The sequence below is a fragment of the Quercus lobata genome, chromosome 8, assembly GCF_001633185.2.
Source record: "Quercus lobata isolate SW786 chromosome 8, ValleyOak3.0 Primary Assembly, whole genome shotgun sequence".
NCBI classification, from domain to species: Eukaryota; Viridiplantae; Streptophyta; class Magnoliopsida; order Fagales; family Fagaceae; genus Quercus; species Quercus lobata.
In genome coordinates this window covers 11,748,083-11,767,262 of record NC_044911.1, presented here as the reverse complement: position 1 = coordinate 11,767,262, position 19,180 = coordinate 11,748,083, and the positions used below count along the sequence as shown (strand labels likewise).

The 19,180-nt window shown below is 34.6% G+C and overlaps 1 protein-coding gene and 1 pseudogene across 2 annotated transcripts; both read right to left on the bottom strand.

Annotated features, from left to right (window-relative positions):
- Positions 1 to 5,036: 5,036 nt before the first annotated feature.
- LOC115956375 lies at positions 5,037 to 8,462 on the bottom strand (annotated as a pseudogene). The gene is made up of 5 exons (XR_004084297.1): positions 8,227 to 8,462; positions 7,891 to 8,062; positions 6,165 to 6,340; positions 5,912 to 6,070; positions 5,037 to 5,269 (listed from the first exon to the last, which is right to left on the bottom strand). The product of XR_004084297.1 is annotated as a protein trichome birefringence-like 42 (transcript).
- A 7,052-nt stretch (positions 8,463 to 15,514) lies between these two features.
- Positions 15,515 to 18,780, bottom strand: LOC115954958. Its single transcript, XM_031072972.1, has 2 exons — positions 15,774 to 18,780; positions 15,515 to 15,680 (listed from the first exon to the last, which is right to left on the bottom strand). The coding sequence occupies exon 1, from the start codon at positions 18,659 to 18,661 to the stop codon at positions 15,866 to 15,868; it is 2,796 nt and encodes a 931-aa protein (XP_030928832.1). The 5' UTR covers positions 18,662 to 18,780; the 3' UTR covers positions 15,515 to 15,680; positions 15,774 to 15,865.
- Positions 18,781 to 19,180: the final 400 nt, after the last annotated feature.

The window sequence follows — 19,180 nt, the reverse complement described above, 5'->3', positions numbered from 1 at the left end:
TATATTAAAAAAAACCTAAATATTAGTATCAATGTAACTCTTTAAAGGCAAACAACACTAATGACTAAACAACAACAGTAATTTACTAGGATTTGCTTGAACTAATTGGTTTTTAAACTTTTTATATAGGATAGGAAGAGGTGGTTATTTTAAAATTTTTATTAATTACATAATATTATATATATATATATATACATATATAACAAATATATGGGTGGGTCGGGCCCAACCCGACCTGTTATCAGAAATTTTTTTGTAATCTAACCCAACCTACCAAGGCCTGAAAACCAACCTAATCTTACGGGTTGGGTTGGGTCGGATCGGTTTTGGCAAGTTAGCTGCACACCCCTAACCACAAGCAACACAACCATCACTTTAGTATCAAGTATCATTAAATTTAATCTTGCCCAATGCAGTAAACGTGTTCCTATTTTGCTCCACATACGTTTAGGCAGTAAGCAAAATACATATTAGCCAAAAATATGAAATTTCATCTACCTCGTTTGATCTGTCTTGAGAGACCAAGTAATTGCATACTGCAACTATGGCTTAGTTAGTCCTCCATTTGTTGGATTTTTCTCAAACTTATTTCCACCCCTTACCTCTTTTAGCTTAGAAACCACTTTCTCTCTGGCGGAGTCTAAAGCTAACCTCACAAGTTCAAGTTTGGACATTTGTGATGTGTGCATCCGGGAACTAGGCTTCTGCCACAATGTTTCAAATCTCTCCCAGGACCCAAGCCCAATTTCGGACTAATTCAAATGGTGCAGAAAGAGTAATTGCTAGACCATTATCTTTTTCATTGTAAGACTCCAATTCAATTAAGGCAACAATTTTTGCTTTTAACACACTCAAATCCCTATAAATGCTAGCAAGAACAGCAGGTGCCAATGCAAGTCTTGTCCCTCTAGCTAGATGAATTACAATGGGAAAAACAAGTTTCGTAATTGTACCTTTAGAGATCTCAGGAAATACAAATCTTGACAACCATAGTGAAAGAAAAGCCTCATGCTCCAACTCGCTCTCACTCTCCATGAAATGCATCAACCATGGGTATTGGCAAGCACTGCTAGCTGCACTACATACGAAATCTTTTCTAGCTTGGATTAGTCTTTCTTCAATTTCCTTCAACTCTGGGGTTTCAAGAGGACTGAAAATAGGGGACCCAAGAACAGAGAAACCCCCAGAAACCATTATTGTCTTCCCAATGTAATGGTTGCTTCTCCACAAGGAAAAACGAATGTGTTAGTCTCACGACACCACTTCTCTGCAAGCACAAGAATCAAGTCTTTGTTTCTTTGGTTTTCACAAGTGGAACCCATTATTGCTTGGTAAATTCCAGATCTTTTCCATGTGGACTCGTGCTTTGAATGCATGTGGTCAACCTAGGTATTCCAGTTTTTGAGTGGACACCCGGTGAATTTTACGTTAACTAGAGACTTTCCAGGCTCGGAACTGGTGGTGGTAGAGAAGAAGGAAGGTGAAGGAAGTTGAACATGAATGGAGGAGAAGGGTATTGAAGGTCTTAGAAAATGGCCATTTCTGAGGGTTGGGTTTCCACCAGATGGGGAAACAATGAGCTCTTTTCTGACTTCAATGATGTTCTCAATTAGTTCCTCCATTGTTGTTGAAGTTCATGAAGAACGATAGCAAGTTGCATGTAGACACGTTTTCGGGGAGGTAGCTAGGTAATTTACTTCTTGTGAATCTCTGCGTGTGTATTGAGAGGGATAGAATAGAAGATAAAGGAAAGTGCACCGTATCGTATTTGGGTGGGTGTGTCTACTTGGGAAGTAGGAGTTTAGAACTGTAAACTCTGGTTGTGTAATCATGGTATCATGGAGACTGAAGACTTTTCAGAATCCATTGCATGCTCTCGGGATATGGTCCAAGAAATGACTTTTTGAGGCAGATAGACAAAACTTATAAATAGCGAATCATATTGCTTTAATGTTAGATTTTTTTAGCAATTTTATAGGATATAGGAAAAATTATATCTCGATATAAATGCAGGTAGACCACATTCAGTCATAGGACTTACTTGATGTTAGAAAGATGATATACATACTCAAAATATGGTATACTGTCTTAAAATATAGAATCAATAAAAGTAATTTTTAAAATTTTACTTGTCATTTTAGTAATTATAGGACTTACCTGCTGTGAGAGAGATGATATATACATCCAAAATATGGTATACTGTCTCAGAATATAGAACCAATAAAACTAATTTTTAAAGTTTTATTTATCACTTCAGTAATTTAGTCATTTTATTAATTTAAACCATTTTTTTTATTTAGTGAATCTCATAGTAAATCATAGTGTATATGTGTGTAGAGCTCTCTTCTAGAGACTTGAATCCTAACCCTTTCTCTTCACACTCCACAAGCATTTATACTTGTGGAGTGACCACCGCACCAAGGGTGCGCGATGATATAAGCGGAGAAATCTTACTCTCACAACTTTTTGTGTTATAATTTTGTCACATTAATGTGAAATTAATAAACAATTACTCACATCATGCTTCATAAAAAAATAGCAAAGTTGTGGTTAGAATTATTCCATATGAATTGTTTTGAAAAACTTTTTTTTTTAAAATTTTTTTTTTCAAGTAATCTATAATATTTATTTTACTTAAAAAATACATTTTTAACTTTTGCCCAACAAGAATACTCATATCATGCCTCGCAAAATAAATAATATTAATAAATTTCCATCTACATTTTACTAAAAAAACTTATAGCGTATAATAACATTAGCATTGGGGGTGTAAAACCTCCCAAATTGTTATTTTAGTTGCACTATGCCCAAAACCAAAAACATTTGGATCAATATATCTATCTTTTTTTACAAATAGCTACAATAAATGGGTATCAATAGCAATAACTGTAGCTGGTTGCTAAAAAGTAAATATAATTTTTTTATTCTCCCATAGTAATTTTCTCTCTCTTCCTTTAATAAAAAAAAAAATCACTCTTTTTTTTTCTCTGTCTCTCACCCAACACCTCTCTCCTATCTCTCCTTTCTCATTACTCTTCTCTCTCTCCCATCTTAGCTTAGTCTCTCTTGCCGGCATTGGCGACAGTAAAGGATTGAAGACTAAAGGTGACAACAGTTTTGGGTTTTGCTTGTTGTTTTTGGGTTTTGCTTGTCGTTTTTGATGGGTTGTTTCGGTGGTTATGGGTTTGCCACTGTGGGTCATGGGTTATTTTTGGTTGTCGGTCTTGGGTTGGTTTCAAAGTTTTGGTGGTGCTATTTTGGTGGTTGCATTGGGTTTGAATCGGTGGCTAAGGCTTGGGTTTTAATCGTTGCGATTTGTGATTTGGGTGGCTGGTTCGGTGGTTCAATGGTGGTGGTGATTCGGTGGTGGTTGGTTATGGTGGAGAGAGAGAGACAAAGAGGAAGAGATGGAAGAGAGAGAGAAGAGTAGTTTCTATTATTTTATTGGGTTGTATGTAAGAATAAAAAATGAGATGTTGAGTATATTGTTAAACAAGTTGGTAAAATAGATAAAATAAGTTTTTAGAGAGTAAAATATGTATTTTTTTTTTTTTTAGAAATTCGAATGTGAATGCTCTAAATGTGTAATTGTATAAGCCTTACTTTTGCAATCAAAAATGGAAAATCACACCCAGAAAAAAAAAAAAAAAAAAATTATTAACAAAGGGTTATCACAGTAAAGGAGGTTAATTATTATTATTACTATTTTATTTTATTTTTTTTAATCTCTACGTTAATGAAATTTTTTGCTAGAGGCAAGAAAGAGTATATGGATTATGTATGTGTTTGCCCTCTTGCTTTACCCAAAAAAAAAAAAAAAAAAACTCCTCTTAAGGCTGGCCACGTGTAAGGCATTTAGTTTATTTTTCCGTTCAATTAAGTAATTAGGGGGAAAAAAAAGGCTCTACCAAAAAAACAAGTCTTCAATAACACTCATAAAGTAATTTTCATTCATTTTGAATGAAAGACGGGTCCTCCAATATTGTGTAATGTAGAGGACAATATATTAACTAACAATTCATATATACAATATTGTTCAATGTTTTAATTAAACCAATTTTTCTTTAACCGTTTAACATTGAAGGCTATTTGGTTACAATTCAACATTTTAAGGTGTGTACAATAATATTCATCATATATAGTGGCGGAGTTAGGATTTGAGATGGGGGGGGGGGGATTGGTATATGATATATGCACTTTCACAAAAGAAAAGAAAAGAAATTAAGAAAAAGTCAAATATTATAATAGCTAAGTACAGAGGAGTTTTGTTAGGGTTCATAATGGATTGTGGCTTTTCAAGCTGTGCACTTTGCTTTCCATGTTGGTATGCAAGATTGCATTTTAATTTGAAGGGAATGATCAAGGTCTTTTTGCTAAAATACGGTAGGGAAACATTAAAAATTATGTGTAAGGCATGCTAGCAGAGGGCTTGTGGTTACTTATTTTTTCACTTAGAAGGTAGAGTTATGATCTGTTTCAAGATTAAAGGAACACAGTGAAGTTTTAGTTGGCTAAATTATCAATAGGTGTAATTGATTAGAGCTTTTGGTTAGATGAAATTCCTCACAGGATAAGGAAGATCTTTGATCTAGATTGCTCTTTCTATCAAAAGAAAAAATAAGTTGGGCTTTTTACTAAACATTAGCTATGAAAACTAAGGGTTTTTTTTTTTTTTTTTTTTTTTTTGGGCAGACAAGGGGGCAGCTCTTCTCCCCCCCCCCCCCCCCCCCAAAAAAAAAAAAAAAAAGACATCATGGATCTATAATCATTATAGTTTTTGCCAATCAGAGGAAGCAGACACTGTAATTAAGCCAAAATTACTTCAAATCAAATGCATCAATGATAGTCAATCGAAGATTTGCTTGTCTTATTTTATTTTATAGAAAAGTTTCACCATTTTCAACACAACAAAGGGAAATGGACATTAATTCTCATGCAAAACTGCACTTAGAATTTCATTCCGGAAATGGACATTAATTCTTATGCAAAACTGCACTTAGAATTTCATTCCAAGTATCAGGAACACGCACCAGTGGCTACAGTCCACAGAGATGCACTGCCTCCATAACCACAGGATGACCATCTTTCCTTAGTTGTGTAAGCAACATAATGTCAAGCAAATCGACAGGCTTCGCAGCAATACGCAGTACGTTTTTTTACCACGGCTTTTCCTGGAGTACCAGTACTGCTACTGGGGCCTGGAAACGTTGCTCCAAACACTTGTGTTTGTCCTTGGCAATTTTTTGCATTCAGGTCCAATTCTTTGTCACTGAGGATAGGAAATTAAAATAGAAAATGAGTATTACATTAATTGATTATTGAAAATCCGTAATGATAGAGTTACATTATTTTCCATAACTTAATGAAGTGACAAGTTATTACATTCGCTTGCCTAATTTCTAAATAATTTTATTTCAAAGTATCATAATTTTATTTTATTTTTTCTTTCCCATCATGGACAGATGCATCTCAAGAATTCTGATCCAGGTAGAGTAGGATTTACAACTTGAACTAAGAGGTTTGATGATTTATACAATTTGTGTATGTATATAATTGAAGTCTTTGACTTTGTGTTAACTTTTTCTAATGTTTAATTAACACATTATAAGCTCTTGAAAAATCACATTTTAACACTATTATTCTACTATTATTTTTTTAACTGATTTTAAATTTATTAGGAAAATCTATGAAGCCGCATATATTTACACCGCACCATGTTTTCATTAAATAGTAGAATATGTAGTTTCAAATAAAATTAGTTTGTAAATAACTATTAAAAATTACCATAATTATTAAATTATATATTTAAAAAAATTACATTTTGTCAATTTTTCCGTACATTACATGAGTCATTGGTTACCTTTTTATTTATAAATGTGGTACCTAATATTTTCAAATGAAAAGAACTTACTAATAATGAACAGCAGAAACTCCTTGGTAGAAAACTTGTGTGTTCAAAGGATTAATGTTGGCGTAGATCCATTTAGCCCAAGTACTTAACCCTATCTTGTAAGCCTGCGTTCGATTCATCTCTTTGAAAATTTTTTGGCCAACTTGGAAGTAATCCCATCTGAAATATGTAAGATTAACAAAGTAGCTCAGGTCTTATATATTAGTGATCCATATAAGTTGCAAATTTTCTATGTTAGTCTAAGAATTCATACGTTTGAGCGCGCCCAGTGTGAGTCCACCAGTGATTGGTGTTGAAGTTCAACACGTCTGCTATTTTCCATGGGTTGCCAGTACTGAGGGAATCAAGCTTTAGAACTCTACCTATTTTTGTATCAACCAGGTCGACTAGGAATTCATTTCTCAAGAACATAACTGATACTCCATATTCCTATAAAACAAAGCAATGCCCAGGGGAGAGAGAATATATCATATCAAAATAATTGTGATAAAAAAAACATTAAAAAAAACATGAGAATAAAAATTAACAAATCCATAAACTCAAATGGTGCTACCACATCAATGCATCAAACCATCAACCACTTCTAGGAGTGTTATAAACTCGTTCTCGATCATTAGTACCTTAAGATCCTCGATGTCACCCTCAACATTTTCTACTCTCTCTCTCTCTCTCTCTCTCACAAAGATTAAGTTTGAAAATAAAATGAATTTTTTGATCAATTTTATTAATTTTTTTTGTTTTCTTAACTACACTTAAATTAAACTTTGGGATTGACATATATATCTTTTCAAAAAAATCCAATTGATTCATTAATATTAGTTATAGAATAATTTTTTTTTTAAATGGAATTTAATTTTGAGTATGTATTTGAAAATTAACCCGACCCTCTAGCCGCACTTGACTAGATTTGAACTGACTACTCTGGCGGTTAGCAGTGGGTCCTCACCCTTAGAATTTGACTTCGGCAGGTTAGTTGGCAGATTTACTCCTCCAAAACTTGAGCTGCTCGTAAAAACCAAAAAATTTGGCGAATTTTAAGTATTTTCCAGTGAGAGATCAGTGTAGATCCAGCATATCTGACGATATTTCCATCAGACTTGGTGAGATCTTCGCTAGATCTAGTGGTAATCTCACTAAATCTGGCGAGATCTCACCTAACCTAGGCTAATTTTTTCATTGCTTCGCCGTTGCCAATTTCAACCGAATCGATTGGCACCCGACATGTGATTATTTGGGTGTTGTTTTAGTGAGTAGAACTTAATGCGAAGTAATTTTGATAAAGCATTGATATAATTATGTCTTTGTTTTGTTTTTGTGTTTGGGTCTGCATGAACTATGATTTTTATCCCTTTTTATTAGGCAACACTAATTGTTTTTCTAAATTAAAAGTAACTTGGATATATCATTAGCTAAATAATATGACTTTTATTTTATTCATAAACATGAAAAATATAACTACAATATTTGAATCTTTGATTTTGTACATTGAAACAAATATTACAAAGTATTTAGTGCATAATCAGTTATAAATGATTTTATGATTTAAAAGAATGTCAAATTCTTTTTAATTGATTATAAAAATTGAAATGTGTTAAGAAATAATGATTTTGTTTTTTTCCTTTTCTTTCTTTCTTTTTTGTTTTTTAATATAAATTTTGTGTTAGCATTGAATAGATGTTAGTTTTACTTTTTTATGTATTAATTTAATTTTGAATTTTTAGTATATTTCTCATTCTTGACTAATGAAATCTTGAGTCTGTCTCTGCTGGATTTAGTGTTCTTTAATTTGTTTTACCAAATTGGAGCATATTAAAAATGAAATACCATTTAGAAAATTTTGCAAAAGCTTACCATGCTGAAAGGATATTGTGTAATCTTGATTCTGTCTCTGCTGGATTTAGTGTTCTTTAATTTTGTTTTACCAAATTGGAGCATATTGAAAATAAAATACCATTCAGAAAAATTTTGCAATAGCCTACCAGAAAGGACACTGTGTAGAGTTGACTCTCAGTGTTGTAGGTGTAATTAGAATTTGGTGCTGCAGTATAAAGCTTGCACGTCAACGACTGCCACATATTGTAACTTAAGGAGTCCCCCACAAACATGATCTTTTTGCCTCTTTGCCTCATCAAGAATTCACGAGCATCAAAACTATACCGCAATAACATGAAAACAACGTTTAGCTGGTACGTGTGTGCACTTGCAAAGCTCTAATAGTAAGTATAGAGTATAACATTTTTACTGTAAACGTACAAATAGCACAGGTTGATTAAGTAAACTGAACAAAATAGAAGAATATCTATAGAATCGTTTACCTTGGGATGAGACAACTATTGGGCTTCCATATGTATTTCAGATATTCCATATCTGCAGGTCTACCACTCTTCTGGCGATTAAAATCTTGTTTTGTGAATGGACAACGAGCTGCATCATAGAGCGGGTAATGATTATCAACAACCCAACTCCCTTGAAAATAATTGCAGCTAGAACATATTTTTTTTCCATGCTGGCTTATGTTTCCTAAATGATCACTCTGCACTTTGTAGGACATGGTTACCACTAGGAAGATGAGAGCAATAATCTGAAAAGAACCAAACCCCAAAGTCATTTGAGAATGTTGAAATTGTGAGTAGATCAGTAGATCAATACCATATTTATAGGGATTGTGAGGAGAGAGGGGGGGGGGGGGGTGAGTTGGGTGTTCATTTTTACTTTAAGCCAATTAGTCAATGACTTAAATTTCATTTATAAATCATATCTCAAAAAAGAGAAAAAATATTCATAAAATGTGATATTGTGTGTTTGATTGGTTGAGTACTATTAATAATGATATGCATTTTGGCCAAGGTGGTCAATTCAATCAATGCGGTCAAAAGCACCAAGGTTGCACTTAGATACTTAAATTTGGATTCAGATTTAGATTTTAAATCAATAATTTTGATTTAAAATTCCATGGAATTAGATGTTACTATATTTCAAATCCAAGGATTTCAAAGTTTAAAATCCTTGGAAAATTTGGTCAAATCCAAATCCACATGTTGAAAATCGTACTAGCCAAACGCACCTTTGGATATTGCCTAGATTTTAATTAAATTGAGCCATTAAAATCTTGTAAGTTGTGGCTTAAAGAAGTTGCCATAGCAGACAATATTCGTATTTGATACATATCAAGATTTGTTTTTGGGGTTTTTTGTATTTTTGATTTGGTCAAAAATATTTTTCTTGTGAGCATGGTTAGTAACGTACAAGACAGAATACGTACGGTATAAATAAACAACTTTGTAAAAATAAAGCATAAAAAACGGAAATGAAAAATAACATAAATAGACGTACGTACAGTGGTACATACAGCGATACAGATATATTACGAATTTGAACAAAATATTAGGGTGTGTTTGAATTGGGTGAAAATTGTTTCCGAAAATCATTTTCCGGAAAACCGGAGTGTTTGGCTGTCACGGAAAATATCATTTTCCGGAAAATGACTTCCAGTTGACCACTATTTTTACCTTTGACCCGGAAATCATTTACTCCCCTCATTTTCACTTCAAATTACTTCCGGAAAAAGAGAGAGAGAGAGAGAGAGAGAGAGAGAGAGAGAGAAGAGAGAGCCCAGATCAGAGAGAGAGAGCCCAGATCGCGCCTCGCCACGCCAACGAGCGGCGCGATCGACGATCGCGCTGCGCCGACGAGCGGCGCGATGTACGATCGCGATCGTCGATCGCGCCGCTAGTCGGACGAGCGTTTTGCCGAATTTGATGCATTTTCTGGTAAAATGTTTAAATGAACCAAATACCAAAATTAATTTTCCGTAAAATGAATTTTGTGACAGCCAAACACATGAAAACGTTTTCCTTTCCGGAAATGGTTTTACGCGAACCAAACACAGCCTTAGTGACTAAAAACGATTATATATGTTAAATTATTACTTTTATTGAATTTAAATTTAGTAGAATACTTATATTATCTTAATATAATTTCATAAGAGAATTTATTAAATTTAGCATATATTCATAAAATTTTAGTTGTGTTTTTAAGAAAAATACATAACAATAGTGAATGAAAGAAATAATATTTAATATATTATTTCATGCACTTAATTATTTAGAGAAAAATAATATTTATTGTCTCATGTTATTATAATTTCAAATTGGTTTATTTTTGTTTAGTTTAAAAAAATATCTTAATAGATGAAAATAAAATTGCAAGATTATAATAAAAACATGAAAATGATATCTTGTTAGGACATATGTGAATCATTGTTAGGAACATATGTCAATATAGAATTGGCTAATCCTTTGACAAAACACACTTTACTTGTAATTGGGTAGATCTAGGATGTGTTTAATACTTTAAGTAACAAGAGTTCAAATTCAAGTGTTGAAGCCATGCAAGTTTGTCCAAGAAACAAGTGAAGAAGTGCTGGATTTTAAAACTTGATAGCTAGTATTTATCGAGATTTAAAAAGCTGCTTTAGCCCGATACTCGACAGCTGCTCGATAGATAGGTTATCTATCAAGGTTTATGAAAATTAGTTTTTCAGAGCTGATTTCACTCCAATCCATGAATAGATGTTTGGGCTTTCTTTTCTTACAACCCTAAACATATATAATGATTGTTTTAAGGGCCGTCACAGTTAATGCAACTCAATGCAAAAGTTTTTCACAAGCATATTGTGAACCGGAGACATATGCCCTAATTCATCTTTCTATTCAAGAAGCTGCTGTGTTTGTACACCGTAAGGTTTTGTAACTAAGGAGCTTCATGATCTTCATCGTGTTGATGGACTGAAGAACTTTGCAAGCAACATCTTTCTCAAGTTGGTGAGTAAGCCGCATACTGGGATTCACGCATCGAATTGGTTAGTCACATACTGGGAGCTATGTATTGAAAGGAGAGATTGTCACTACAGAACAAGTTTAATTGATATTGGGGTAAGGGTTCAACTGTAGGTTGGTATAAGGTACTAGGATTCCTTTACTTGTAACCACTTGTTATGATAATAGTGAATTCTCGGGAGTGGTGACATTAAAATCACCCGATGGGGTTTTTGCTGTGTAAGTTTTTTCCATTCGTAAACAAATCATCGTATCAATTTATTTTTCACTGCATTTTAACTTAGTTGGTGATTTGTTGTACTACTACGCTTATTGCATGCTAATTGAATTAACTAATTAACTTAACTAATTAATTAGTTAATTCATTAAAAGGGGTCAATACACTCTTAGCCTATCATATCTAAATAATAAAACATGAAACTAAAAATATTAATTTTGATAATTTATTTGTTATATATAACACGTCTTAACAAAATAAATAATTATATCCTCAATAAAAGTATTGAAATTCAATTAAGTTAAAGTATTTTTGTACAAGTATAATACAACAAGCGTTGAGTATGTGTTTAATTATTAAAAAAACGTTAAAAAACAAATTTATGGTAATATTTATAAAAAAAAACGTACATATGTGTAATATACGGTGTACTACACATAATTCACTAACTCTGCTTGTGTGTGTAGACTAGGGAGTTGAGATTAGATTCCATTGCATCCACTCAACATATGTATACAGTAACTTTTTTATAAGAATATATACAATAAACTTCTAAAAAAAGAAGAAGAAGAATATAGGAGTATACAATAAATAGGGACATAACAAAAATTCATAACAATTTTACAATATTTCTAAATTAGCCTATCACCTCATACATAAGCCCATCATAATCTGCAAATCATATTATTTTAATGATCTATACGTGAGATGGTAAGCTAAATTGAGAATGTTGTTAAATAATTTTTACTTTACAAACAGTTCTTGCCCAATGTGCAGTGGCGGCACCATGTTAACGGCAGAGTGGTCCTAGGACCACCTTGACTTGAAAAAAAAAAGTTATATATAATAAAAAAAATTATTTGAATACCCTTTAAAAAAATTTTGGGAACACTCTCAATTTTTTTATCCAATAAAATTAAATTTTGTTTCATTATTTGTTCTACTTTCAAGCAAAAAGAAAAAACCCAAATTTTTTTTAAACTAAAATCTTAAAAAAAATAAAAAATAAATAGCAAGCCCACCCCAAGGAAAAAAAGCCCAACATCAATTCTAAACAAAACTAACCCAAACGGACTCTAAAAAAATTTTAGTTAAATTTTTATTAACTAAATACGGCCCGACCCAAATGGATTCTCAAAAAAATTTTAGTTAAATTTTTATTAACTAAATACGGCCCAACCCAAATGGATTCTCAAAAAAAAAAAAAAAACCAAATTACCAATACGCGTCTACCGATTGATCAAAATCATCAAATGGTAAAGCAAATTAGCAAAACTGAAATCAGAACTGAACTCCTAGCCTAAACGAAAAAAAACCTCATCAATGACCAAGCTCCAAGCACATCGGCAGGACAACACCTCCGCCTGGACCGCCTCAAACTCGAGCAACAGCAACGGCGAGATCGGAGATCGGATTAGAGATTTCTTGGCTTGCCTCCTTGCCTCGACCCTCATCCCTCGATTCCTCGCCTCGACGTGTTGTCATAGCGCCACCCCTCAGGCCTCAAGGTATTTCGGTTCTTTACTTCTCTCTCTTTTCCTCTATCAGTCTATCTCATCTAAATCTTACATCTTTGGCTTTGCTAATTGCTGTGCTCTGATCTGAGAGTGACTCAGTAAGAGCGAAGCTCTCTCTTTCTTTCTCTTCGAACTGAAATGAGATTCTCTTTATCTCTTTGTTTCTCTATTTCTCTATGTCTAAATGTCTAATTGCTTTTTACTTTATAACTTTATTTGACATTTTGACTTTATTGGTTTATGAGTTTTTCGTTTTGTGTATTGTGAATTTTGTGTGTTGTGAATGTTTTATATGTTTAATATTTTGTGGAATGTTGATTGGCTCTTGTGACTCTTGTCTGTTAAGTGGGCAATGGATGGGGGCCATGGGGCGTGGGATGGGATGTTTGAATTGGGGAAGTGGACAGGTAGAGGCAAGAAAGGCTAAAGGCATGCAAAGGTAGTATAAAAGACAAAAAATTCAATTATGTTAGGCACTACATAGTGAGTTGAGCCGTGGATAATACACATGGGGTGTGTGCTAATGCACAGTGGGGTGTGTGCTATACTGCTAGTAGTCAGTAAAGAAAAATAATGAAGCAACTAAACAACAATAATTAATAATTTAATTAACCAATACATTATAAAAGACAAACAAATTAAATTATGTTAGGCAGTGGGTTGAGCCTTGGATAATGCACAATGGATTGTGTAATTTATACTCCTTAAGGAACACCCTGAAAAAAATTCTTAGAGCTGCCACTGCCAATATGTCACCAAGAAAAAGAGTCATTCATGCATGCTATTAGGACGTGTGTGCCGCAAACTGTGTGTGGACAGCTGGTACAGAGAAGGTATAAAAATGAGTCTAGAACCTAGTGACTACTCTGCAGCAAGAAATGGAGAAGAATAGACATGGGGGACTGCATATTTCATACGGCTCCAATGGAATCGGCTGATCTTTGTTGATATTCTGGACGATCCATACTATGTGGCAAAATGAGCATTGAAGTTCTTTCATGATTACCAGATAGCTCAGCTTCCCCAAATAGCCCTAGTGCTTCAGTCACCACACCTGACGAGGAACGACGTGGAAGCTACTGCCAAAAACTGTCTATCAGATTAACTGGGAAGTGAACAAGTGGTGCAGGGAAAGGACAGATTCAATGCTGGACTGGGATAATAATTTGAAACCGTATGGGACAAGTAGAACTGTAGAAGTAGCCATGGGCAAAGAGAGTGTATCTAATCTAAAAGACACAAAAACTGTGTGGTGACAAGGCGGCAAGGGCTCTATGTTTTGAAATTTTTTACTTCAATACTCTAATACCCTCTATTACAAGGTGAGTTCCACCTCATGACAGAGTGATTTTTTTGTAATTGACATTATCAATTTGCATATCTTTCTTGACAATCAAAGCTAAAATAACAATTAACATAAGACTGTTCAAGTAATTTCTTGGGTTTTGGGAAAATTTCTATTGACACTTCCAGCAAAGTTGGAAATTCTCAAACAGAGAGCTAGATAGAAAATGGCATGAGAAGTGGTAATTACAGAAATGAGTTGCTCAACTTACCAAATTACAAGATGGAAGAATTATAAAAATAGGCAAAAAAAGAAAAAAGAAAAAGAGATACATAAAACAAAACAGGCTGCTAAAAAATTTCTACAGGCTCTCAATTTAAACAAGGAGACACATCATTTAGGTAGAAGCATAGCATAAAATATACATGCTCAAATTAATTACAGAATATAAGCAGTAAAATAATTTATAGTCGTAACTTCTTTACACACAACTTTGGCACCAAATGAATCACAAATGCATTCCATTCTTGAAGAAATGTTGTACCAGCGGCAGCAGTCTCTATTCTCCATTCATATATGTTTCCTTCCCCTCCTCTTTGCAAGTCAAATACAGGAAAGTCATATTCTTTTTTTCCCTCCCTAAATTTAAAATCACCTATGGAAAATCAGTTTGTTTTATCTTTGCTTACCATTTTGACTTTTTTGCCCTTATTCTTTCTCTTTCCTCCCTAAGGTACAACCAAACACAGTGTGTGAAATTTATGAATATGACCATATAAAACCACTACCCCTTAAGGCCTTATCCATTATAGTGGGTTTTGTAGGCCTCAAATCACAACCTTCAGTTAAAATTTAGCATAGTTGAACATAAGAACATAACCTCCCTACAGTATAAAAAGTAACTCAGCTTTAGTTGTAGTACTTAACCAATGAGTTTCATACAATTTAGTGGGTCTATTCACACAACATTATGAAAATTTTGGAAAAATAAGACAGTTGTGAATGCACTAGCTTGTCACATAGTTTCATTGATGTCATACAGGACTTAATCACAATTAGCATTTTAATAGACACGTCACTTGTACTTCTACAGTTTCATGGGCTATTAACATTCTGGTCTGCAATCTGGGATTGCCTTTAAAGTTTCACAACCTTTTGAAGCATCACTCCAGATTCTACTCCATGTTTCCAAGATATCTTCGTGTAGCAAGAGCAATAACTTGGTTCTCTCCCTCCAACATACAAATGTCAAAAGGAGCAGGATACGGTACTCCTTTTAAAATTGAACCAGCTAAATAGTAGCTTTTGTTAAGTCATTGGGACACATAACAAAACAAATGATGACGGGATCATGTAATTCAAAGAAGGAAACTAATCATAGCATGAATAATTTATCAAGTTTTGCTCTTGAACTACAAGCTGCCATAGTAATTTATCAACTTATTCTCAACTTACACCTGAGAGAAATAGAATCTAATATTTCCTTAATAATATCAATGAGCTCCCATAGTAGCTTCTAAAATAGCTGCATCTCAAGTAATTCAAAGAAGGAAACTAATCATAGCATGAATAATTTATCAAGTTTTGCTCTTGAACTACAAGCTGCCATAGTAATTTATCAACTTATTCTCAACTTACACCTGAGAGAAATAGAATCTAATATTTCCTTAATAATATCAATGAGCTCCCATAGTAGCTTCTAAAATAGCTGCATCCACAAGATATTATAGGGCAAGAGATGATAAATTTTTTCAAGAGCCACTAAATATAGAAGTCAAATATTTCTGTATTGTAATATACATAGGGGCTACATTCAATCAAATCTGACTAGTTCACCAGACTACCACTAATGTTATAGACAAAGCACCACCAATTCATATTTTGAGTTTTGTCAAATTTAAGCTCGCCAAAGCTGTAGATCAGTTCAAAAGTTGTTCAAAATATTGTTAGGCTGTTAATTTAACAAAATAACATATTAGGAAAAAAAAAACCAGAATTCACCTACCTCGCCTGATATGTATAAGTCTGTGTTGAGACCAAACTGTAACCAGATGCTGCACTATAGGCCAGAGAGTCCTTCTTTGGTTTGGATTTTTCTCAAACTTGTAGCCAAACTTTGTTGCTTTTAACTCGTTCAGCAGTCACTTTCTCAAGCTTGCGTATCCGTTCTTCAATTTCCAACCCTGGCATCTCAAATGCACAAGATCTACTCCTTTCACCTTCATTAACATTGGTGCCTTCCATAGAGAGTGCTTCACACTCTTCCTTCCTCTCGGTTGTATCTTCCATAGATCCTTCTGCATTCACTATCACAACTTCACCATGCTTAATTTTCCTAACAGCTTCCATTAGAGACTCAATCATTCTATCTTTTCCATTCTCTGTAGTTAATGATGATAAGACATGAGATTTAGCAGCTGATAGAGGTTTTCCATCACCCGAAATTCTGTTCACAACTCCATTATTAATGTTACAAGATCTCAATAGCTCCTTCACTGTTAATTTATCTTCCTCATCAGAGTCCTCTATATTAACTCTATTACATTTGGGAGGGAAACCAGGAGGAACAGAGGCATTGTTGCCACTCATAATCCTTTTTGAACTCTTTGATGATTGTCTTGAACTATTTGAATCTCTTTGACAATCTGCAACACCCTTTGCTACCTCTTTCTTCCCCAATTTTCTAACAGGGCAATTATTAGAAGTAGAAGATGAAAGACATTCAAAATAACTGAACGAATTCCCAGCTTCACCATGCTGTTTTCCCTGGCTATTCGTAAACTTCTTATGCTTGTCAGTAAATTTCATCCTTTCTGTTATGGTTAGCCCATCTTCATCATTACAATTCTCCACTCCCACCCTATTAAACTTGGGATTAAAACCAGGAGTAATGTGAAGATCCGATAGAGGTTTTCCATTACCCGAAATTCCATTCCCAACTCCACTATTAATGTCACAAGATCTCAATAGTTCCTTCACAGTTAATTTATCTTCCTCATCAGAGTCTTCTATATGAACCCTATTACATTTGGGAGGGAGACCAGGAGGAACAGAGGCATCATTGCCACTCATATGCCCTTTTGAATTCTTTGATGATTGTTTTGAACAATTTGAATCTCTCTGACAATCTGCAACACCCTTTGCTACATCTTTCTTCCACAATTTTCTAAAAGGCCCATAATCAGAAGTAGAAGATGAAAGACATTTACAATGACTGAATGAATTCCCAGCTTCACCATGCTGTTTTCCCTGGCTATTTGCAAATTTTTTGCGCTTGTCAGTAAATTTCATCCTTTCTGCAATGGTTAGCCCATCTTCATCATTACAATTCTCCACTCCCACCCTATTAAACTTGGGAGAAAAACCGGGAGTAACGTGAAGATCGTTAAATTTCCTCTTTCCTTTCAACTTCTTAGGTTGTTTATTTGAACTCTTTGAAGGTCTTTTCAAACCCCTTGGTTCTCTCTGTTGTTGCACAGCTCCATTACTTGCGTCATGCTGACCAAGAATTGATTGCTTCCACCACTCCAAGTACCTGACAGTAACATCTGCCTCAAAAAGCCGGGGTGGAACATATAATTTCATATTACATGCCGGCTTACTATAATAATTCCAAGCAATCTCTGGAGTCTCATCTAATCGAGGAACACAAACCGGAAGGTCTTGATCCATTCCAAATTGCATTGCTACTCTATGCGGAAGGTACTGTTCTATACAACCAAGCCCAACTAGCTCAGCCACCCTTAAGCATCTAGCAAATGACTGCAATTCCTCATCCAAACCAGGACCAACTGATATGTACTTTTCCTTTTCTGCATAAAACTTGGGAAATTTGCAGTCATTAACAATCAAGGTATAAGGACGCCATTGGAAACTCTCTCCAGCCGAGTCTAAAGCCAGCCTCACATTCTCAACTTCGTGGCTAATTACTTTGTTCCATCTAGCTATTCTCGGCTCACCATAATTGATAACATTTGGGTTTGGCCGCAACTCTAAAAATCTCTCCCAAGCCCAAATCTGAACTAAATGAAACGGTGAAAAAATGGTAAGTTGCAAAACACCATCTTCATCATCCTTACAAGATACTAATTTAGATGAAGCAATCATTTTTTCTTTGAACAAACTCAAGTCTCTATAAATGCTGGCAAGAACTGCGGGCGCAAGTGCAATTCTTGTCCCTCTAGCTAGTTGAATTGCAATAGGAAAAAGATGCTTGCTAATTGAGTCCCTAGTGGTTATGAATACGTACCTTGACAACCAACAGGCGAGAAATGCTTCGTGCTCGACTTCACTCCCACTATGCATGAATTTCTTCATCCATAAGGCTTTGTCAGCCTTCTTTCTTATAGTTCTTGCAATCTCTCTCCTTGCTTCTTCAAGTCTCTCTTCTGTCTCCTTCAGTTCTTTACAGTCAACAGAGCATAAAACAGAGTCGCCCAAAACAGAAAAACCTCCCAAAACCATTGTATCTTCCAATGTGATTGTTATTTCACCCCAGGGAAATATGAAGGTATTGGTCTCAGAACACCATTTCTCAGCAACCCCAAATACTAAATCATTGTCTCTGACTATTTCGTACGTGGAATTCAAGACTGCTTCGTATATGCCAGCTTTCTTCCATGTAGTTTCGTGCAAAGTAGCCATCTTTTCCACCCATGTTTTCCAATTATCTCGCGGGTATCGCCACCCCCAGAATGAGACTCTCAGAGGCAGTTTTTTGTGCGGCTCAATATATGGTGGAATGGAAGAGGGAGGGAATGGTGGGAGGTTAAAGACTGGACCTTTGATAGTGGGTGTGAGAAAATGGGCAATTCTGAGAGTTGGGTTTCCACCCATTGATGAAACCATGAGCTCTTCTTTGATTTCAACAATGGTGTCTGATGGGTCGTCCATCTTTGTAGAACAAGAAAGAGAGAGCTGAGAAGGGACTGTAGGGGAAGGTAGCAACTCCTAGTTATTTTCTTTGCACACAAAAAGAGAGAGGAAGTGAAGGGGCTGTCTAATGTGTTCAGTGTTCAGTTGGGCTTTTCGCTTACCAATAAAAGAGGGGAAAAAAGTGTTTTTATATACATAAGGCTGTGTAGTAATAAATGTGATATTGATTCGATATTAATTTATGCATGTGTAAGATAAAATCCGCCCCACTTGGTCCCTGAAAATAAAGTCTACTTGGTCCCTGTAAAGTTTAATGGGTGATGTATATCCAAAATTCACTCCATTTGAGCTATCTAGATAACTCATTGGATCATTATGATCAACAAAGCTCATTTCAATTCTTCTTCCCTTTTCTTTTATGAAAACTTGGTACAATTCTACCAAATGTTTAGGTGTATGATAGGTACATGACCAAATAATCTTCCATACAATACCTATAACACTTATTTTCATAGTCTTTTGATGGTTTATTCTGTT